This window comes from Pteropus vampyrus, unplaced genomic scaffold, assembly GCF_000151845.1.
Source record: "Pteropus vampyrus isolate Shadow unplaced genomic scaffold, Pvam_2.0 Scaffold249, whole genome shotgun sequence".
Taxonomy (NCBI): Eukaryota; Metazoa; Chordata; class Mammalia; order Chiroptera; family Pteropodidae; genus Pteropus; species Pteropus vampyrus.
In genome coordinates this window covers 1,541,190-1,566,072 of record NW_011889030.1, presented here as the reverse complement: position 1 = coordinate 1,566,072, position 24,883 = coordinate 1,541,190, and the positions used below count along the sequence as shown (strand labels likewise).

The window sequence follows — 24,883 nt, the reverse complement described above, 5'->3', positions numbered from 1 at the left end:
CAGCTCCAATGGGACTTTTTAATCCAGGGTATCTGTGGACTTGGAAAGATATTAGATTTTTTAATTAAATTTATTGGAGTGACATTTGTTAATAAAATTATGTAGATTTCAAGTGTATATACAATTCAATAATACATTATCTGTATATTGCATTGTGTGCTCACCATCCAAAATCAAATCTCCTTTTGTTAACATATATTTGACTCCCTTTGCCATCACCTACCTTCCCCCTCCCTGCTCTCTCTTTGGTAATCACTAAACTGTTGTCTGTGTCCATGAGTCTATTTGTCTTGGTCATTTTTTGCTTTCATTTTTATATCCCACATATCAGTAAAATCATATGGTTCTCAACTTTTTCAGTCTGACTCATTTTGCTTAGCATGATTATTTCAGGATCTATTCATGTTGTTGCAAATGGCAGCATTTCATCTTTTCTTATGGCTGAGTAATATTCCATTGTATCTATGTACCACATCTTCTTTATTCAATCATCTATTGAAGGATGCTTTGGTTATTTCCATGTCTTGGCCACCACAAATAATGCTTCAGTGAACATAGAGGTACATATATCTCTACAGATAAATACTTTCAAATTTTTTGGGTAGATACTCAGAAGAGACATAGCTAGGTCATATGGTATTACAAAATTCTCTCTGAAATTTAGCATTTTGTTTAATTATTAATATAGGTGACATATCACAGTACTGCTGGCAATTCCTAAGATTTTGTCACCAGTAGAAATTACATATATTTTCATGTCACATTACAGGTATGTATTGTTTATGCTTGTCACTACTTCTAAGTTTTTAGACCCACTGCTAGACCTTGTTATTTCATGTGTTAATATGACAAATTAAAAAATATTTTTATAACTATTAATGTAATTGGTTTCCTTTTAAATCTGTGTTTTTTACTTTATACATTACAATGTTTTGAGAAGAGGTTTTGCTTTTCACCAGACTGCTAGTGGAATTCAGGACAAAATAACAGTTAAGAACTTCAGAACTTGACTTGACTTGTTGCTCCAGTCTGGGCCAATTGCTGAGTAAGTTTTTTCTGAGAGCAAGATAGCTTAAATGGTCAGCCCTTTAATTACTTAGCAGACAGTATTAAATTCCTAAAGCCTCTGATTCTAGAATTCTGTTGGAAAGTCTTATGTTTTTGTTTTTGAAGTCTTTTTTTCCTCTAAATGGAATTGCTCTTTTTCTTGAGTTTTACCATTAGCTTGTTCTTTCTTTTTTTTTTATCCCTTCCTCCCTTTTTCCTTTCTTCCCTTTCACCTCCCACATTTTCCCTCCCTATCCCCTCTTTTCTTTCTTTTTAAAAATTTTTTAAATTAAATTTATTGGGATAACATTGGTTAATAAGATTATATAGATTTCAAGTGTATAATTCAATAATATATCATATGTATATTGCTTTTAGTGTTCACCACCCAAAGTTATCTCCTGTCACCATGTATTTGATCCCCTTTACCCTTATCTATCTCCTGTTTCTTAATTTTTCTTGTTAATGTATGTGCACATTTACAAATGATCTCTAGTAAATTTTGGGGAGATAAAATTAAAAGCAGCATATCCTGCCAACCCAGAAAATCTCTAAGAGAAAGATAAGTTTTATTATTGAATAGGCATTAAACCAGAATGTGATATTAATCACGAGCAATCCACTAAAGAGATTACAGATGCAGAAAGAAATTTCATCATTTTATATAGCTAAGCACCTAAAACCCATTACATACATGTTCTCAAAGTAAACAATATTAACTAGTCCTCAAATGAGAGGACTTTATAGTACCATTTCCATAAAGTTCATTCTAAATTAACTTGGTAAATGGAATGACAGTCTGTTAGCTAATTGCTTTTATTCATAGGAAAATTAAACTTCTTATATCTTTATGACAGGAGTAGGTTTGTAACTTGGATCCAGGTGTCCACAGAAGTTAGACTCCTACCCTCCCATGGAAACTGAGAGATAGGGACACTATCCTTTTTGATGATTATATTTCAAAGAGATGGCTCACAGGCCCTTGAGAAAGACATTTCTGAGTTGAAAAGCTGACGAGAAGTTCATTTGGCTTTAAAAAATATTTACATGCATTTCAAAGGGACAAAGAAAAAAGTTACAATGACAAGTTTTCTAAAGTAAATGAAAGAAAAGAGTAGGGGCAGTCTCTTTTTGCCCTAGAGAAATTATTATTTTTATTTTTTAGATTTGTATTTATCTTTACTTTTTTCTCCCAGGAACAAACATTTTAAATTTATTCCTTGTATATTATTCCAGAGGTGGTCTCTGTATATACAACTGAAGGATAAATTCCTAGCATATTACCTGTTCTATAAATGTTGACTCAGAAACATCCCAGGATCTGTTCTCAGGGCTCTTATAATCTAGCAAGAAGCGATCAGGGAAGGCTTTATGGAAAAGAAACTGAGCTGGATCTTGAAGTATAGGGAGAATTGTGATAGGATATTTAATGACTTTTCAGTTATCTAAAAGGGGTTTTATAAACTTCACTGCCTGAACAAACATAAAAGTTTGCAATTTGGGTGAGTATATGGGTACTCTTTAATAAGATGATTTACCAGCAATAGAGTCCTTATCTGTTTACATGGACTGGCAGTAAAACTCCACACAGGAACACTCCCTTAATGATAAACAGCAGAATGGAATTGAAATTAGTTGTATTTGGGACTATATAGTCAGTTTGATTAATCAATAAATCAATGTACTTTGTTCAGTTCAAGAGCTTATAAATTTAGCTTTCTTATTATCTGTAATCAAGACATTTCATAGTACTTATCTGGGAAAAAATTAGGTCTAAGAGATTTGCCCTAAAATTTCTTTTTAATAAAAGCTTCTTCTTCAGGAGATCATATTTCTAAATTCATATTTTCCTCTTTTAAAGAGAAGGCTAATATTGTTCCTTTTCTGCATTAATGAAATTGGAATTTCCAGTAGATGCTGATAAACATCATGCTGTAGTGTCTTCAGCAGGACGATCTGCCTTGAAAACCAGATTTGAAGGAACCATGCTGAATATCAAGCTAAGAAATTTGGACTTTATTAAGTAAAAAATATTTGATTAGGGAAGGGAAAAAATCAAATAGATGTTGTGGGAAGATTAATTAGTCATGATGCGCAGATTATTTTTCAAGGTTTGATGGATAGAGGCAAGAAGAATCAAGAAATTTTTGTAATATTCACAGTAAGAGGTAATAAACTAGGACTAAAACTAGGGCAATTGAAATGGGAAGGGACGAGATAGAGATAAAGAGGGAAGACCTCACAGTTGTAGTGATTATAAAGGTTGAGAAAGGGGAAACGGCCTAGGATAGCTTAGACATCAAATGGACCTATTCTTAGAAGAGTGGTGGCAACATATCATCAATAGGATGAACTGAGTTGGGAGAAGGAAGATATGATATGAAACAAGGGAGACCTTCAAAAAGAAATTATTATAAGCTTCTGAGCACTTAAATATATTTTTTGGAGTTTTATGAAAGGTAATCGTTTGAACACAAACATGCATGGTATGTGAAGTGAAATTCATAATTTAATATTTTCATAACTATTCCTTAAAGAATAGTACTTAACATTCTAAGTCCAGAAGTTTCTTTAGCCACTAGCTTTAAGTAGTTCCCTCTTCCTACAGCTGTAGATATGACTAGTAATTGGATTGTCACAAAGCCTTTGGAAGGTTATATTTAGTATGTAAAGTTATCAATTATGTCACTTTGTTTCTGCCACATGCAACAAATTGTCTAGTATGATCAATTTGTTGAAGCACTGTGTTCAAAATAGATTGATGCTTATTTGAGAAATGTCCTGAAAATAAACTGAAATTAAGAGAAGTGGTCTATGTAAGTTATTCATCTATTTCTACATTTAAAAAAAATTTGTAAAACATAATTTTATTGGTGTTTGACCAGGTGAATTCCAGCTTCAATTTAAAGGAATTTGTTTTTGCTCTAATCAAAGTATGGAAGATGGAAGATTTTAGAGTTGTTTGTTTTTAGGACACAGTTTGATAAAATTTGGTTAGTTGTGTGAGTATGAGCTCAATAGTAGAGCATCATGCTTTGCTTCTTATGATTTTGATTATTGCTCTGTTATGGAGAACATTGTCAGAGGCCATGCTGTTCTTAGAGTTTGGCACCTATAGCTTTTGATAGTGGCAGATGTTCGCTGCCAAGTTTAAGATTTAGGATTGCCTAAATCCAGCTGCAGGTCTATCATTTACAAGCTTTATTTTCACATTTTAGTATTTACAGTAGACATGGAACGGTAAGAGAGGTGGCAGGCAATTATATGTTGAAACCTCATTAAACTTTATGCTACAAGTAAAATTTCAAAGCTTATTTTCTAAGAATAGTTATAAAGGAACAAAAGTGTTTTTTAACTCTAAGCAGAAACTTTCATTGAAGATACTATTGGTTGTGAAGTAAGTATTGCCAAGATAATATTTTTATATTAAGTATATACTCAATGGTTAAAAGAAATGGCAAAATGTTTTCTTCTACATGTTTTCTTCTACAAATCTGGGGCTGTTTTCATGAGTATACAACCTGTACATAGAGCCCCATCATTATAAGGGTCTCATGTTTGGTTTCATTATCTGAAATAGTTGTCATGAAATTCTGAATTCATTTTGAACAAGGGGCCCTGCGTTTCTATTTTGCACTGTGTCTTCACATTATGTCTCTGGTCCTGCCTAAATCCTTTGGATACTTTCAGATTGTCTTGCACTCCACTTAGTTCCCGTCACCTAATCCCAGCTCAGTTTTAACCTGTGAAATCCAAGATAGAATTACAATTAAAGTGAAACCTGCTAATTTAGGTTGATTACTGACATCTAAGCAGTTTGGACTAAACGCAAGTTATATGTTCACAAAATCTCTGCTTTGTTAGCCACTTGAAGGACCACTTGAAGTTAAAAGAATAATAGAGCAGGCAGGATCCAAAAGAGTGAAGACCAGGAGGCCCAGAGCAAAGGAAAAAAATGAAAAGCAATGAATAGACATGAGATACCTGCCAACACTCTCTTTGACTCTTCTCCAAGCCTACTATAAGCCAGTCAAATGGCATATGTCATGTACTGCAGATGGAAAAGCAGCCTGAGCAAATATATACAGCACAGATGCATGGATTTGTCATGTAGCTGCTGGAGGTTATAATTGTTAAGCTGCCTGTCAATAACCATGAGTTTTGAAGAAGAGTAGTTGCTTTGTGGGAGGTAGATCAATCTTATTTGTTTCACATGGAAACCATGTTGTCTCTAATAGGCATAGTTGCTTCTTCAATGCTTAGAATGAGCCTGATCATATTTTTCTTTGAGCTAGTATATAAGGTCAGCCTTATAGAGAGGAATAAAGGCGAGAGGCACGTTGGAATTCTTGTGATGGATGAGGCAGTGTAATAAATAGATAAAGCTGTTGGATAAGTGACACAGAGACTGAGAGAGAGCATCATTTGAGGGCAATAGACCTCTTGATGAAAAATAGATGAGACACATCTTACTGAGACACATTATACTGAATGAAAGCAGTGAGAATAGACTATTTTATTTGACATTTTCTAATATTAAAGAATTTCTAAGTCTGTATATTCCTAATTTAAATAGAGAGCTTAAAATATTTGTAATTGGCTGTAATGTATATGGTGTTTATGTTACAGTTGTCATTGAAAAAGTGAATGAAAAGTGTATACATGACCCTCTTTTGGATTTAGATGAATGAAGAAAGGGCAATAGACTGAGCATTATTATCTACCTGGTACGTGACCTGTAGGCATCTTTGGGATCATGAAATATCAAGAGTGGCTTATTCTGGGGAAGGCATGAGAGTTTTGACAGGCTGCAGAACCCCATTTACTTGTCCTCATCATGACTGATTTGGAGATGGGGATCACGTTACCTCTAGCAAACAGGTAGCAATTTAGCAAAGAGCCTGCTCAGAACCACCTATGGTACAGAATCACACTGAGTGCTGATAGAGGCCCTGTATCATCCAAGGACCCTGGCTCTGAAGGAAATTTGTGCTTTCTTGAGGGAGCACCAAGTTGTCTTGCCTTACTTTAAAAGTCCCCTTAAATTGGGATGTTCGATGCTCTACTCTTCATCAATAGAGTTACCATTTCCTTTTTAATTCATGTAATTTCTAAGGATATTTTGAAATTTCCACATACTCTTCCCCCACCATATCTTCAAGTATAGAAATAGCAGCCATGACCACAATTAAGTAAATTGAAATAGCTTTAAATTTCATCCAGACTACAGAGAAACAATCTTTTTCATTCTCACCTAGATTAGTTTTCATTGGCATCTGATATTTTTCTCCAATTAACTCTCCTGATATGCACCCCTGCTAATCTCTCTCTAAATGTGACACTTTGTCTAAGCACTGATTTTGACCTTCATGTTCAATTACTTTTTTCTTTGTCTGCAGAGAAAAGGAACAGAGTCCTTATCACAATTTTGCGTGGCAGTCATAATGATAAACTAATATTTTATGGCATCCTAATTAGGAAAATCTGAAATGGAGTCCAGTGATGAAATTTTTCTTCAAAGCATTATGTATTGATAAATTTAAAAAGTATATAGTTTACGCTCTTTAATAGCATATCACACTGCATAAGATCAATATCTAACTGAAAAATCATCTGGTTATGTAAATGCATTCATTCTTTTAACATTAATTTTATCGTTAATGTTCTGCATCCTATTTACCAAAGCTATGATAATATTGTAGCTTTCAGAAAGGGATGTGTTAGATACCTTCAGGTTATAAAAATATAAAAACAAGTAGCTTTTTAAAAGCTATAATGATGAAACCTGGATTTTATTTTGCTGAATTGTCAAGTTTAAATCAGATTGACTAAGCACCAAGAGAAAAAGTAAGGTCATTTGCTAAAATTTTCAAAAGATTAAAGAACAGTAGGAAGAATGATTTAGTTTAACATTTTTCTGACCAACTTTCGAGTATATCATGTAACTAGAAAAGCAAAAATATCTGAACAGTGGTGCATGTGTAATCAGTTGATTTTTTTTCTACAGGTATTTTTAATTTGGAAAGGACAGCAAGCCACAAACTGACTTTTCTAATTACACATCTACACCCAATTAACAGCACCAGCAATATCTTTTTTGAATTAAAAAAAAAAAAGAGAGAGAGAGAGAGAGAGGGATAGAAATAGAGCATAATGGATTAAACTGTAGATTAGGTGAATGTTATCTTTGATGGTCCTTCCCATCTTCCCTTTCAGAATTCTTTTTTCTCAGGGTATCTGTTCCCTCTTATCCCACTGATACCCAGTATCTGTATCCTAGCCATCTAAGACGCTTCTTGCCCTTCCATGCAGTGATACATATTCTCTGGAGCGGCCTCTTTCCCTTTTACTTTAACTTATTCCTAACTAATCATCAAGGAAAGGACCCGATAAAGTAACGCCTTGACAGACAATGGTACAAAATTCTATCCTCCCCAAGTACTTTCTCCAAAAAATACTCACCAGTTTAGGGAAATAATGCTTTTAATCTCTATCAATCAACCACTTTTGGGATAGTTATAGGCACCCATGGCAGTTTAATGTTGTGGGGGAGTTTTTCTAAGCAACAGAGTACAAAAGAACTGATTTCTATTTTCTGCAATGTAGGGGTCATTGCTACTTTTTTTCTAGTGAAAAGAGGCTATCATAACAAAATAATCTCATGTCATGGAAATATAATGAAAGGCAATTTCTAGAACTGTGATGTCCAATGCAGTAGCCAATTGTCACAAGTAGCTATTTGATTTTAAGATTAAATAAATTACAATTAAGAAAAATTAAAAATTCAATTTTTTTCAGTTGCATTCACCACACTGTAAGTTAATAGTTACATGGTTATTGTATTGGCCAGTGTAGATACATAAAATTTTCATCATCACAGAGAGTTCTTTTGGACAGTATTTCAGAGTGTATGTTGAGTCAATATAGTTTCATCTCAATTTCTTAGACTATGGTTTTTATGAAGAATCTAAAATGATTATTTTGTGGCACTTAGAGGTGAATGCATTCTAAATATAGATTTTTACACACAATTACTAGAGCAAAATTTTGTCGTTAGTCCCATTTAACTAGAAAATTACTTGGAAACATTTAAGTTAATTTATATTTAACTATGTACTGAACTCCAGGAAAAGAGGAAATTCTTAACTTTTTATGTCAAGAATATCTTTGTTGGTTGTAACTTCAGAATATTCAGAATGTCATCTCTGCAATCTTTGAAGAACAATGCTCTAGAGAACATAAGGAAGGAGCTAGGGACCACATCAAGAGCATCTAAAGGATGCTGTTATTAAGAAAATGTCACCACCTACCAGTCATGTTCTCGCTTATTTTTCAGGAGATTCTAGGACAGACACAACTTTGAAAGTTTTATAGTTATTAGGCATGACTGCATTAGATACTCTTTTTTCTATACTTCATTCATAGGTACAATCCACTTATGAATCTAGGGCTTTTACTTATTATGCTGTTTCTCCCAAAGGACATAATTATAGACAGAAGTGAAGGCAGAATCACATAGAAATAGAGCACAAATGGGATTACTTATTTTTTCCAATTGTCCCATTTGTACCTCTTCTGTCCTTTGTCAGTGAGCGGTTTTCTGGGAGAACTCCACAGGCACAAACACTGGCATGGAAATGGCAGGAACTATTCAAACATTTGTTTAAATTTTGCAGATTTGTATTTAAGTAGGTTTGCAATCAGTAAAACTCATGGACACAGAAGGTAGGACACACATGACATTAGTGAGAGAATTAAGAATTAACACTGAAAAATATTTGAGCATGTTATATTTTTGGTGATAATATTGTGTTTAAAATCATCTACTTTTTCTAAGTTCATTGTAGACAGAATAAATTAATAATCATTGCTTACATATTTTTAGGATTTTTTAAACACGTTTTAAGAATAGACCATAAGCAGAGGTAAAATAAACATGTAAATATGTATTTTCGAGTAGATAATAACAAAGACAACTTGCTGCTTTATTAAAATATATTGCCTCAGCAACATTCTGGTAAGAATATATACTAAGATTTATTTAATATTATATTTAATATCACAACAAAATCAACAGCTTCTTAGAAGTGCTTATGTTCAGTTCTTTTAAACAGAGGTTTTGAAAATAGAAGAATCTTTGAAAGTTTATTTTTGGTATAACCAGATAAAAATGGAAGCAAACAATTTGTGATGTGGTGCTGAACTCTGACAGAAATAGGCCTAGAAGGAGAGGTTACTACGTAGGTGAAATAAATTAGGTGACTGAAATTTTTATTGGTGTTCTGGTAAGACCACTATCATAGTACTCATTGGGTTATTTCAATGGTCTATACTCATTATTTAGAGAAAAAAAAATTAAGGGAATCTGTGTATACCTCATTTATTTTATAAGCATAAGAAATGTGTTTCTAAAATATTTTCTATTTTTCTGTTATCTTAATACACAACAGAATGCGAGTTACATACATTTTGACAATATAGCTATATGTAGTTAACTTTGTGTGTGTAAATTATACTATTTTACCAAAGTAAAATAATATGTGTTGATCATCTTGCTAATTTAGAGTTTGTTGCTCACATTTTGCCTCCTTTTATATTTTTTTATGCCTAAAGCTTCCATTTTTTAGATTATTTAAGTGGAAATGCATTAAAATAAAGAATATACTAGAAAAAGGAGAGCCTGTGAGTTCTCTCAGTAACGTTTTCTGTCAGTAGTCATAAGGAGACATTTTGTTCCATTTTTATAATTCACTCTGAAGATTGATAATATAGTTGCTTGAGAAACTCATTTATGCTATGCAGTTATTATTTCTGCTGCTCCCAACTTGAGGCATAGCATGTGTTTTTGTAAAGAATGTTTGTACTTGATTATAATCATAGCTACATCTCTTTTGATAGGCAATTTCATTTTGGAGAATAGGTGTGAGATTTTTAGTGTTTTGAATATAAATCAGATCAATCTCATCATAGAATATAGAGTATGTGAATGATGAATAAGATTTATTACATAAGGTTTATTAAAATACAGAAAACCTTTTCCAACCATATTGATTTTATGCTTTAGTTTGTTTAAGATGTTTTATAACTTCCTACATGTTCTGGTCAGTCATGGCCAAAGCCTTGCTCCGAATCTGAAGTATATTGGATGATTAATAAATACTTGTGTGATGAATGCTTATCTGATACACATCTGTGTGGTATATAGAATATTCTGTTTTGGAAAGTGTAGCTTCCTTCACAGTACTCCATCATTCTGTTCATCAGGAATAGATGGTAGTACACATAAAGGTAAAAGTAATATTAGCAAGGAAACTCTGAGATGGGGCCTACCCCACCAGATATTAAAATATGTTATAAAGCTACGTTAAATAAAATCCTATGTGATAGGTGTAGGTTTTATTTTCCCCACTCTACAAAGGATAAAATAAAGGTTTGCACAGTTTAAACCACTTTCTCTATGTGAGTAGAGGGCCAAGATTCACACTCAGGCTTTCTGATTCCAGAGCTCCACTAAAAAAGATAGCCCTGGCTCTTTAAGGCATATGTCTTTATTTTTAAAAAGACATATATTAACTAAACACATATGTAATAATGAAACTCAACATAGCAAAATTAAAATCCTTCAAACTCATATGAAAACATGTTTCATTCTGGTAAATAATAAAGCATTTTTTCCTATTATGATTCAAAATGATTAGTTGATTAATATCTAGAATCTAAAGGAATAACAAATATTTGATTCATAATTGTCATTTTATTTTTAAAGATTTAAGAATTTTAATTTTTAATTAGTTCATAGTTTCATAAGTAATACACAATTAGGCTATAATAAAAAAATTAAAACTTTGACCACCACCCTAATCTGGGTTCTTTTCAGAGATAACAATTACTATGACATTGGTATGTTTCCTTTAGACCTTTTCCTGAGGTCTTATATAAACTCAGAGAAAGATCTAAAGTATTGTTGTGTTTTTAATATATGTGTATGATATCACTGTATATCTAATTCTGCAACTTTTTTTTATTCTACAACATATTATGACAATCTTTCCAATTTATTTTATATGGATTCACCTCACATTGTTCACTTTCAAATACTTATAGAGCCGTGATCTCAATCTTCTAAAAAGTTAGCATTTATTTCTGTGTTTCTCAAGGTCATAGTGTTTTCTTTCACTATAACTCATATTAACTAAAATAACCCTACGTTATATTTTCTTTCCTGAAAGATAGGCTTTAGGCTGCAACAAAAAAGAATAATGATCAGCAATGACGATTTAAACTACAACTACTCCATTAAAAGATTTAATGCATTTTAAGTCATTTCCTGCATCATGATTTGGGTTGGTTATCACACGCTCGGTCTTTAGATCATGTACATCTTTTATATTTTGAAATACCTATAAATGTGCCAATGATTTTACAATTTAATCATTCTTTTGCAGGGTCAAATTTTTCTACTTCTGCAGAAAAATGCAATATATATTTTCCTTTTGATTGCACGGAACTCTTCCCTGCCTTTCAGGAAGTTTTCTGTGTCCTATTTAAATTCAAATTGAGCACTTTAACTATATTATTTTAAGGGTAAAGTCCATCTTTTCCCTTTGGTTTGTTTTCAGTTTTCACAGTGTTCTGCCTCCTGCTCTAAGTTCCACATAATTATAACACTGATACCAATTCAGGTCGATCTGATAAGACTGGATAAGAGTACTTCCAAACTTTCAATTCTATGTTTTGTGGAAATTTAAAGCCCTCTCTGAGAATTGTATGAATTCTCTAGAGATTATACCTGCTTTGTCTTTAACTATCCTGATTCTTCACCTAATTGCCCAGAGTTATGCCTGGTCAACCTATATTTAACTTTCAATTTTTAAAATTTATAGCATGCATTCACATTGCAGTTATATATTTATGTGATTTTTTGGTTAATATTTGTCAGTTCTTTTAGGCTGAGAGCCCTGTGAGGTGGCCAGGTATGTTCTCCATTTCATTATCTATTACTAGCACAGTACCTGGCACATAGTAGGCACTGAAGAAGGACTCAAAATCTAAGGAAGGAATAATTGAAGAGGCCTTGGGGCTTAAGATAAGAACACGCAAAAAAAGTTAGTCTTGAAAAGAAAGAAGTGGGGAGAAAGTAGGAGGGAGAGGGAAAGGGAGAGGGAGAGATCATCTCTGAAGACAGATGGGAAGAAAAAATGAATAGAAAGCATATTGAGATAGAAGTGACTGGAGAGGATTACCAGATGGTCTCATCTTAGCTTCCCCAGAGTAGTAGAAAGTGTATAGATTGGAGGTTATATAAAATTGGATTAGTATCCGAAATCTTCTCTTTTAAGAGTATTATCAGTCAAGTTACATAATTTTGCTCACTTTCAGTTTTCTCTTTTATAAATTAATGATTACAATACCTCCAAAGTGGTTGACGATGGTTAAAGAAGATAATGAAAGCAGCACTGCATAATAGCTATAACATGGAACTGAAAATAGACATATTTGGACAGAATCTTGTTTCTGCTACTTAAGCTGAGTGATCTTATGCAAGTTACTAAAAGACTTCAATTCTGAGAAGCAGTATAAAGAAAAATGTGGAATTAAATTCATTAACCAAGGAAGTTATAAGATATGTTGAAAGAGAGGAAAATATAGAGGATGATAATAACATAGATAAAAATGTTCAAAGCTTGAGCCAGGATTCAAACCCAGGCTAACCACTTTCTGGAGTTATACCTGGTTTCTTAATCTTTAAACTATATTGCCTCCTAAAATACAGTAAGTAGAAGACAATGAGACCCCAGTCCACCCAACTTGCAGGCCCAAGCTGCTTCCAGTGAATTTCCCATACAAATAGCCTGTCGTGGCTCATGCTGCAGACTTCTCTAAAATTTCTGAAAGGTTCACAACCCCTAACCAGCAGCATCTGGCCTCGGCATTTCCCACAGCTTTTGCCAAGCAGCCTCAAGTTCCACATTAGTGATGGCCAACATTGGTTTGCAGCTTAGCTTCTCTCAGCACTTCCAAGCCCAGCACAAGTGGCAAGCATCTGCAAATCACTTTGTAGCTCATGCAAGTGGCCCAGGGTAGGGTACAGACAATGGCTGACATTGGCCTGCAATAGAACCCCTCCTGAGAGGTCCCCAAACCAACATACACAGTGGCCAGCTTCAGACCACCACCTGAGAACTATGCAACCACCTCCACAAATGACACACCTAAAGGGAAGACAGGACAGGCACCGGAGCCCTGCTGAAGGAAATTCTGCTCTGTAGGGTTAGCCCCTGTACAACAGCTTCTCAACTGTAGTCATGGCCAGTTGTCACAACTGATCAGCCTGAGGATCAATCCTTCCCATTGATGTGCATACAGTAACCAAGGCTCAACAACAATATTGGGCAGGCACAACCCACACAAGGGACACACCTGGAACACCCAGCTCAAGTGACAATGGAGACTGTGCCACTGGACCCACAGGACACCTACTAAGGCTGAGAGACACAGCATCTCTACCTAATACATAGAAGCAAACGCAGCAAGGCAGCCAAAATTTAAATTAAAAAAAAAAGCAAAAAAAAAAAAACATGTCCTAAATTAAAGAACAGAACAAACTTCCAGAAAAATAACTAAAAAAATGGAAATAGTGCAGAGTTCAAAATATTGGTTATAAGAATGCTCCATGAGCTCAGTGAGAACTTTAACAAAGAGATAGGAAACATAAAAATGGTGATAGAAGACTTAAAAAAGTATCATTCAAAAATAAAGAACACAAAAACTAAAATGAAGAACACAAGAGGAAATTAACAGTAGACTTGAAGAAGCAGAGAATTAAATCAGTGATTTGGAAGATAAGGTAGCAGAAAACACCTATCAGAACAGCAACAAGAATAGAGTATAGTTTAAGGGGCTTTTGGGGTGACATCAAGCGTACCAACATTCACATCATAGAGGTACCAGAAAAAAAAGAGAGAGTAAGAAACGTATTTGAGAAAATAATGACAGAAAGCTTCCCTAACATGGTGAAGGAAATAGACATACAAGCCCAGAAAGTGCAGAGAGTCCAAAACAAGATGAACCCATTGAAGCCCACACCAAGACACAACATAATTAAAATGCCAAAGGTTAAAGAGAAAGAATCTTAAAAGCAGCAAGAGAAAAGCAGTTAGTTACTTCCAAGGAAGCTCCTATAAGATTGTCAGATATTATTTCTCAACAGAAACTTTGCAGGCCAGAGAGACTGGCAAGAAATATTCAAAAGCATGAAAAGGAAGGACCTACAACCAAGATTACTCTACCCAGCAAAACACTATCATTTAGAATCGAAGGACAAATAAAGAGCTTCCCAGACGAGAAAAAGCGAAAAGAATTCATCACCGCCAAGCCAGTATTATAAGAAATATTAGAGAGACTTCTTTAAGAAGAAGAAGAAAAAAAGATAAAAATATGAGTAATAAAATGTCAATAACTACATATCTATCAACAATTACTTTAAATGTAAATAGGTTAAATGCTCCAATCAAAAAACATAGTGTGGCTGAAAGGATAAGAAAATAAGACCCTTACACATGCTTCCTACAAGTGACTTTAGATCAAAAGAAATATTCAGACTGAAAGTGAAAGGATGGAAAAAGATATTTCATGAAAAAAGAAGCAGACAAACAGACAAAGAGCTGGCATAGCAATACTTATACCAGACAAAATGACTTTAAAACAAAGGCTATAACAAAAGACAAAGAAAGACCCAGTAATTCCACTTCTGGGCATTTATCCAAAGAAAGCCAAATACTACTTTGAAGGGACATGTGAATTCATATGTTTATTGCAACATTATTTACAATAGTCAAGATATGTAGGCTATCTTTGGTGTCCATCGATAGATGAATAGATAAAGAAGAGGTAGTACATATATACAATGGAATATTACTCAGCCATAAAATACAATGAAATTTTGCCATCTGCAACAACACGATTGGAACTTGAGGCTATTGTGGTTAGACATTTATATAATTTACAAAGTGATCCTCTGATTGGTCTAGTACCTACCTGGCACTATACATAGTTAGTACACTATTATTGACTATGTTCCCTATGCTATACTTCACATCCCTATGACTATTTGTAACTACCAATTTGTACTTACTAATCTCTTCCCCCTTTTCACCCTTTCCTCCAAACTCCCTCCCATCTGGCAATCACCAGTTAGTTCTCTGTATCTATGAGTCTGTTTCTGTTTTACTTGTTCATTTATTAGATTCCACATATAAGTGAGATCATATGGTATTTGTCTTTTTTGTCTGACTCATTTCACTTAGCATAATACCTTCTTTACTTTTAAAAATTGTTTTCGTTATATCTCTTGTAACTTTAAGTGATCTGTATTTAAGTTCCTTGATTGTTTCTTCTGAATGCTCTAGTCTGTAGTTGAAATCCTCTGGTGGATTTGCTATTTAGTCATTGTATTCTTCAGCTCCAGAATTTCTGTTTGTTTCTTTCTTATGGTTTCTATTTCTTTGTTAAACTTCTCATTTTGTACCTTATTTTATTTTATTGTCTATCTGTGTTCTTTTATCACACCAAGCTTCTTTAAGATGATTATTTTGAATTCTTTTAAAGGCAGTAAATCTCTATTTCTTTGGCAACAGCTAGTGGAGTGTATTTTGTTCCTTTGGTGATATCATATTTCCCTGGTTCTTCATATTTTTTCAAACCTAGCATTGCTGTCTTTAAATTTGAAGAAACAATCACTTCCTCCAGTCTTTACTGACTAGCTTCATTTAGCCCAGCTAGGGGTACTGGGGGTCTCTCAGATTCTGTTTATGAATGCACTTGCTCCATTATTCTTCTTCTCCCCTTCCCCTCCCCATCTCCCCCCAATTCCCAGGGGAGAAATCTTAGACTGTGTGTCTATTCTTGATACCACAAACCTAGGCTGGGTACTGAGAGCCTCTTCTTTATTTTCTCTAGGGAAATGCCCTAAAGTGTTTAATGTTGTGTACCTTCTGCCAATCTACAATAGATCTAGATGGATGCTGGTATTTACGTGCTATATGTGAGAGCTCGCATGCATCATTGGAAGGGATCATGATGTATTGGCTCCAGAAGCGGGTGGTGCCTGGAATACTAAAGATGCACATCTGCCAGTTGTGAGATCTGCAGGTAGGGATCCTACTGGGATCATGGATGTGGCTCTTATTAGAGTCTGCAATTCATTTAGTAGGATCTGCTGGTAGTTGAGATTGTGCATTGGTTGCTATGAGCACCAACCCCTTTATTCTGCTCTTAGCTGTCCCCAAATAATTCAACTGTCCCAATCCCCTCAGTGTTCTGGGTGTGAAGAGTTGGAAATGGGCTTCTTAGGCAGCATCCTACAAGGCTGAGGAAGCTGAGCGCTCACTTTGCTCTCTGTGGGAGAAATCATGGGGCAAAGTGGTCTCTAGGCCCTGAGCTATGCTGCCTTGGGAGAAAGGTGACATGGGTAAAGTGAATCTGTCCCTCTTATCTTCTTTAATACTTCTATTCTTTCATTTTTTGCACTTCTGAGGTGCTGAACTTCTCAGCTATACTCCCAGGCCTCCATAAAGTTATTCTCATTCATGAGTCATTGTGGAAATCACTCCTATTTCATCATCTCAGTGATGTCCAGAAGAGATAATTCTTTATTTCAGTATATCTCAAACATCCAATGTTTATTTCATAGAACATTCAAGTTATTTTTTAAAAACTTACCTTTTTATTGATTTGATGACAAGGTTAGTGAAAACTTTTTTAGGGTATGAATAGGAAGACAGTAGTTTTAGGGTAAATCAAGAAGCCTATGTGTGGGTAACAGAATAGGCAATGGTTTGAGTTCAGATAAACTGGAAGAATCTGAAAAGTCTTAAATGTCAAGCATGCAAAAATCCAAAGGCTGGAATAGTTTGAAGAATGGCCTTGTAGAGCAGGAAGTGGAATGAACTTAGTCCTATAAAATTACATCTAAAAACCTTGAAATTACTAGTTTCTTCTTGCAGTTCTTATAGTCAAACATTTCAAATTTAACTTTTTGTACTCTTACAATGCTAGAGACATGTTAACTGTTCCTATTACATCTTCTAATTTCATATGAACAATCGTAGAACAATTGTGTTACCTTCAGTGTCTCTTCTTAGTGATGGTATCATATTAGAGGTACATTTTCAAAAAAACGTTTTTAATTGGTTTAATTATTGTTATGAAACATTGGAGTGGAATTGTACTAAATTAGTGAGCCAAAGGAAGATATGGTAAAAAAAAAAAGTGAGTGAAATTAAGAGGTAGTTTTAAATGTAAATGAATCCTTGACTGATGGCCAAAGCCCATCCATGATTGGGATTATTGTCTCATCAAAAAGATTATGTATTAGATAAAGAAAATGTTAAATTTTGCATTTGTAAATTTATTTTCCTTTTTTCCTTACTTTTTTTCTATGTAAAAGAGTTTATATTTTATTTATTATAACATATAATATGTGAACATTACTCAGTACTAATTTTCTTTTTTTCTAATTGTTTTAACTATTTCTCTTTCTGTAATAATTTTCTCTTTCTAGTTTGGCCCTAGAATTATAGCATTAAAATTTTATCCTGGCTACTTTTGCTATTTATCATAATGTAATATAATGATCAATGTAAGATTATATATATACACACAACATACATATACTTTTCACTATATCTGTATATATAACATTTAATTATAAAATTACGCACTCTGAAAATAAAATATTTTCATTGTTTATGTTTGTGTGCATGTGTAGATTTACACATATGCACACATTTTGAAGATTATTTCATGATTTAATTTTATGTTAAGGGTTATTCAGAGAGCTTTTATTTGATGCTAAGTCTTTTTCCAGTTATAACATTATGTCTAAACTTTAGAAAGGCTTTTGCTCTTGATGTATTTTAATAAAGGACCCTTAGAGCCTCAAATCTTCCATCTTTTCTTCAGAGACTATAGATTATCTTGACTTCTATTGCTTGAAGACTTATATCTAATGGAAACCTTAAATATACCATGTCAGTTTCCAATAGTGGAAAATAGCTGGAAGTTATAATAGATAAAAAGACAATAGAGTTTTACTTTTTCAATGAATAATTACAATTCAGAATTCTCTTTGATATGTTAGTGTTGAAGTTAATTAGAGTATATGATTTACAGTGAGGAATAATAGAAATAATACTGAATTAGGTATTCTAAGACCTGGATACTTGTCGGAACTTCACTATTTATTTGCTCAGTAACTTTGGGCAAGACAGTCTCACCTTCACTCACTATCAGTTGAAATGTGTGGTTAACAATGTTTTTACTGCCTACTTCTTTATAGTATTGTCAGAATATGATTATATATGGGGAAATATTATGTAAACAATGAAGTTCTATATAAAGACGACTATTGTAAATAATAGTTAATGTGCAAGGCATGGCATTAAACATTCATAATGTTCTCATAACAGTTTTATGAGACAAGCAACATTAATATATCAACTTTAAAGATCAGGAAGAGGAGGCTCGGAGTGCATGAGACACCTGAGTTAGCTCACACTTTTGGTGAGAGGGAAAGGCAAGATTTGAATACAGGTTTGTCTGACACTAGAACTGATGCTGATAATTGTACAATTTTTGTCACTCACCTTAATAATAATTGCTACATAGAATTATGCATAAACTGGAGGAGGCAGTAAAATTGCAATTCTTTTTATTATTATATCTGAATTCTAAATGTAAGAACAAAATAATATTTATTTTTTTATAAAAATAGAATGCTGTGGAGTTCTAACTATCCAAATGTGTTTTTCCTTTAGAATTTAATTGTCTTGGATCCACTCTCAGTGACTGAAGAGGAAATAAGACCATCACTAGAGAAACGTCTTGAAGCCATTATCAGTGGGGCTGCTCTTTTGGCTGATTCTTCATGCACGAGGGATTTCCATCGAGAGCGGATTATCGCAGAATGCAATGCCATTCGCCAGGCTCTCCAAGATCTGCTTTCAGAGTATATGAACAATGTAAGTAGCTGGTTTCACCTATTCCATATGTTGGGTATGTGCTGAGTTTCTTTCTGTGTACAAATGTGATAAATTACAAATTAGTAGATGATTTTAAATAGATTGGCTTTTTGAGTGGGTTCTCCTTAGGTTGCTCACAGGATACAGCAGTGAGATAGGAGTTTCAAGGGATGGAATCCAGCCAGAAGGTTATTTGCATATGATTGTTTTGTTAAATATTAGTTGAAGAAGGGCATCAAGATTGGAGAAAAGGAACTGGAGTTGCACATCAATTTAAAGGATGAAAACAAGATGAAGAAAAGGGCAGGTTGCTCAGAATGAAGTTGGTGAATATCAAAGTTAAAATTTAGATAGTATCAGATAAAGTCAGTGCTTCAGGGATCAGGGACCATTTTTCAAGGTGTAAAGAGCTCATATAGTTTGGATAGCTCTTAACTTTTTTCAAATGCAACATTATGTCTTTTTTTTTTTGCAATTTTATCTAATCTCTCAGGAATATTAGAAATGCTGTTTAAATTTAGACAAATGCAAAAATAGTTGTTTCAAGATCCTTTTTTGTTTCATTTGATATATAGCCTTCATATATATGTATAGCTACATTTACTTGGAATATCTATCACTATCCTTACATTTAAATCTTAGTGTCACTTTTAAAATGAAGAAGGAATTCTTGAAGACATTGTCAACTATATAGTGGTCATGAAGCCTTATTAAATAATAGAGCTCAACAAAATGTTTTGTTCATCTGCCTTATTATAAGTGGAATAATTCAAGGGTTATGAAGGTATGTTTTGAAAATTCTTAGTTTCACATCATCTAAATTTCGGGATGTGAAACTGAATAACTTGGACTGTTCAGTATAAGTAATTTATGTAAATAATTGAAATGTCCTAAAATTAGTATTAAGGACCCTTCAACACATTTGATATATCTCTGTACTCTTAATATTTGGTGACTTTGGCTCCTGACAAACAATTTTTTGCCTTTCAAGAAATCAAAGTTGTAAAGCAGGTTTTGTTAATAAGGAGAACATATTAGTAATGTCATGTCCTGCTTCTGAAGCTATAATAACCTTATTTTTAGCATATAATACATTCTTAATGAAAGATTTTTTAAGGGAATACATTGGTTACAAGAAACTCAGAAGATAATATTGTTTTGGAATATCTTCTCCCTTGATCTGTAAGCTATTAAATTTGTATTCTTTCTTTATAGATACAAATATAGTAAAGTTACATGTAAGTTTTATTTTATCTATAAATTATAAAATTATAGATAAATTCCCTCTACCAAATGTAGATAGAGTTATTTTATTCTTTTAGATACAAACACAAACGGATGTACATACATATACTCAGCTCACGTGTAAAGGAAGGGTTGGTTATGTAATTGTGGAGCCCAGTGCAAAATGAAAATTCAAGACCTCTTCTTCAAAAATAGGAGGAAGAAAGCAGCTTTTTCTATAGTTTCAATTGATTTAATAAAGGTTATTTTTATTTACTATTTAATATTAAGTTCTCTAGGGCATAGAGTTACTGTAGGAGCTTGCAGGCCCTCACAGGTGTCCCTGTCCCTGACCCATGTCCCCAACCCACTCTGCTTTGTGCCAAGGACCCCACCGGGAGTGGAGGGTGGCAGCAGTCACTGGGTGGGGGAACAGGTGGCTGAGGACCTCTTCCCGGAAAGCACTGGGAGGCAGGACTGCATATGAGTATAGGGCATGTGCTTTGTTTCCCCATCAGACTTCACTTCTAAACACAAATTCAAAGTAAAATTGTTTATAATTTCAAGACTATGGTAGCAGAGCATTAAAAGCCAAGCGTGAGGCTCCTTTTTGAGCACAGAGTCCTGTGTGCAGTTACAGGCCCCTGAAGCTTGTCCTCTACGTAATAAACATATATCACATAGAAATAGTGGTGATTTTATGGCTTTTTTCTACTTTGGCTTAAAAACTATTTAGGTTCAAAATTATTCATACCAAGGGTGAAGTTATGGGCGCATTCTGCCCTGGGTAGAATCATTAAGAAGGTGCATTGTCTCTAGAAATTTATAAACAATAATAAAACGAACTAAAAGTTGGTCTATTTTATAGTGTCATCATGCACCAGCAACTCTAAATGTCACTGATAAAATGTTTTTCACAAAATTCTTTTGTTTCTCTAAGTTCTAAGCAATTGCTGTGGTTATTGTTTTAAAAATATGTATATATGATTCAAATTAGCATGTTTTTATGATGATCTTTTAATAAACATTCTTTCTACATTGAAATAGAATATTCAAAATAAACAATGAGGACACAGTAATTTTAAAGACAAAGAACTAGAAATAGCGTTTATTCAATTCTATTATTTTTCACGATCACTTGGAATTTTTTTAATTTAAAAATTATAACAATGAAACTTTTTGTTAGGTAAATGTAAATTTCATACATAAAATATTTCATTGAATACAAGTAATAACTTTGAAATTTATTCTTTTGAAAATTGTCACTTTAAAGAACAAATCAGGAAAATAACGATTATTACTGAAATGTAATTTTGTTATGTAGAGGATAGACTTTATTTAAAGAGTATCTACTTCAGACATCAAATATGCTAAGCAAGTCATTACAATATGTTTGTACTTTTCTATGTCTTACTGCTCTTTCTTTTAATGAGGATTTAATCTGAAGTTCAGTTTCAAGGCCCATTTGTCAAGTACACAAAACTTATATTACTAATATCCTTCTGCTAGATATTTTGGTTTTAAAACAAGGCAAATTCTGTCTTAGAAGAATTAAGTGGAAAGATACCCTTTTTATTCATACTATCTAAATAATTAAGATCAAAGGTAAGTAGCTTTTCTTTTTTGCTTGTCCAGATAATTACCTTAATTTTAATTTTTTAAGGGTATACTTAATTATAGGAATCCAAATATTCTGTTATTTAATTGATTAGACTGCACCACTATTTATGCCTGATGGAGGCTGTTTTCTTTCTTTCTCCTTCCCCCATATTTTCTCTTCTCCCCTTCTGGCAAAGGAGTGCAAACACCTCCTGCAATACCCCTCCCTCATAGTATTTCCCTCTTTAGAACTCTCAACCACGATTGAATTCCTCTGTTTACTCATCTGCCTTCTCCACTAGACAGGAGCTCTAGGAGAGTGTCGACCGTGCCCCTGGCCCTTAGTACAGAGAGAGCTTTACAGGTAGCAGGTGCTCAGTAAATATTATCTGGATACAGGTAAATTGAATTTAGTGCTTGCTTCTTCTCAGTTTTTTTAAGTTAAAATGACCATGTACCTGATATAATTAATTTGTAGTTATTTGTTATATTTATGTGATAACTGTGGAGAATAGATGGAGAAGGGATAATGGTCAGAATAGAAACACATGAATGGAGGAGCACAGAGGTGAGAAAGCTTGTTCTTTGGGTGATCAAAGTATATTTATGTATTCCTTTCTCCTAGGGCATAATGTTAAATACTTGTTGAGGAAGGCACTTTTTTTTTTTTTTTTAGGGAATGAAAGATGTTGTGTGTATGGGTGATGTCTGGAGATTTGCTCTGATGTTGGAGTAGAGGTTAGAGCAGCAGTAGCTAAATTTATGTGATGGTGGTCCACATGATCAGAAGCCCATTTATGTACACATTATATTAACATTTTATTGATACATACAACCCATTAATAATAAAAAATACGAGTTTACAGATTTATGAAGTACACCAAGAGCATTGTAATATTTTCTTTATATAAAAAGTGCAGCATTTTGGGCCTATTGCTGGTATGTGACTGAGCCAATAAATGAACATTGGAATTGAACAGCAGGAACCAATTTGGAGAAGTGTGGAGTAAATGATCAAAACACATTTTCAGGTTTATTTTTTACTCTAGGTTCATATCACAAATGATGCTTCTCTTTAACTGTTTCATCAGCTTTTATGAAAGGGAGTGTACTTTCCTGAAACTAGCTGAACTCAAATCTTTCTCAGTTACTCAAATATTTTAGGACAGCCGCTGTACTTAAATCCTCAACTTCTTAATTTAGGAAATATTGTGTCTCATTTGGTGATGTCTGGAGATCTGCTCTGGTGGGCTTGGTTCACTTTTCAGATTAGTTAGAAACTTTTGTAATTGAGCTATGTTGGTAAAGTTAAAATGCTTGATGATAATTCAAACAGTAAAGACAACCATGAAAATTTAAAGAAAGAGTAATACTTATATAAGAATCTATGGATCTCAAGGCTTCAAATTTTACAAGTCTTTTAAGTCCAGAGAAGTGAGAAATTAATACAGTTTATATTATTCTCAGGGTCAGTTCACATGATCAGTTTGAGTCTAAATAACTTTACTTCATTAACAGAGCAGCAGATCTCATTTTTTTCACTGAAGCTCTATGTTCAATAAGTTTAGTATCTTGTCACATTAGTATGAACTAGAAGGAAATGAGACCAGATGGGTCTATAACAGATAAATCAGACAACCATTTAATACTAATATTTAATACTAATACCATTTAATACTAATACTTAATACTAATATTAATGATTATATATGTTTGCCCTAATATTTTACTTTTAAATTTTTATATCTGTAAATATGTCTTATATATAATATATACATATTTTTATATATAAATAAGTTTTCATATATAAATATATGTATATATTTACTTAGTTTTCTATTGCTACTGTACAAATTTACTACAAACAGTGGCTTAGAAAACACAAATAATTATTTTACAGCTTTGTAGGTCAAAAGTCTGATATAAGTCTCACTGGCTTAAAAATGATAATGTCAGCAGAGCTGCATTCTCTTCTCAAGTCTGTAGGGAAGAATCAATATTTTGCCTTTTACAGCTTGCTTCTAGAGGCCACCTGCATTCCTTGGCTCACATCCCTCTTCTTCCACTTTCAAAGCCAGCTATGTAACATTTCTCTGACCCTGCTTCTATCCTCTCACATCTCTTTCTTGGACTGTAGACAGGAAACGTTCTCTACTTTTTAGGATTCATGTGATTATATAGGGCTCTTGAGATTATTCAAGATAAAACATCCCATCTCAAAGCCCTGATTCTTAATTACATCTGCAAAGTTCCTTTTGCTATGTAAGGTGACATATTGATAGGTTTGGGGAATTAAGGTATGGACGTCTTGGAGGCCCAGGACATATACTATACCAGTCTTCCCTAGTCCCTTCTGTGGAATCAGCATCAATTCTTACATTTTAAATCTATTTTAGTTAGTATCCCTCACTCTCTTTAAGCTTCATGCAGGCCGGTTGCATATCTGTTTTATTTACTATTTTATATCAAGCCCCGGGCACAATGCCCGACATTTAGAAAAAACTGAATTGTGTTTTTGGATAAATGAAAGAATGAATGAAATTATTGCATTTTGTGTATGCCATGCAATGGAGAAACAGCTTCTCTGACATTAAATGAATTTCAAATACCTACTAAATTTATATGATGAACTGCCTGTTATAAAATGTCTAATTTTGCAAAGTATAGGTCTCCTCTAAAATTCAATGCGAATATTCAGAAAAAAAGTTTTCTCATCACAGTCTCTGCATTTAGATTCACATCTGGCCATATTCCAAAAACAAGATTTTTACTTATTGAAAAATATACCTCAGAGAACATTCGGAATCAGAGAAAATTTAACTTTTATCTTTTAAAAATTAGAAGTATATTTTACTAAGATATTTCTGCTGATTTTGTTATAGTTCCAGGACTGGTTAGATCCAGTTCATATTCTCTGATTTACGATGTAGTTAAGGAATTCTTCATGTGGATGGGGCAGAACAAGGAGGCCCTCTGATGAAGGAAGGGTAGAG

General features: G+C 33.5%; 1 protein-coding gene across 1 annotated transcript in view; it reads left to right on the top strand.

Moving 5' to 3' along the window:
* Nucleotides 1-24,883, top strand: part of CTNNA3 (catenin alpha 3) — a 1,489,877-nt gene that overhangs the window by 380,263 nt on the left and 1,084,731 nt on the right. Inside the window, exon 8 of the mRNA XM_023520113.1 lies at nt 18,864-19,067. Coding sequence (XP_023375881.1) covers nt 18,864-19,067 — 204 coding nt within the window. The remainder of the gene's footprint in view (nt 1-18,863; nt 19,068-24,883) is intronic.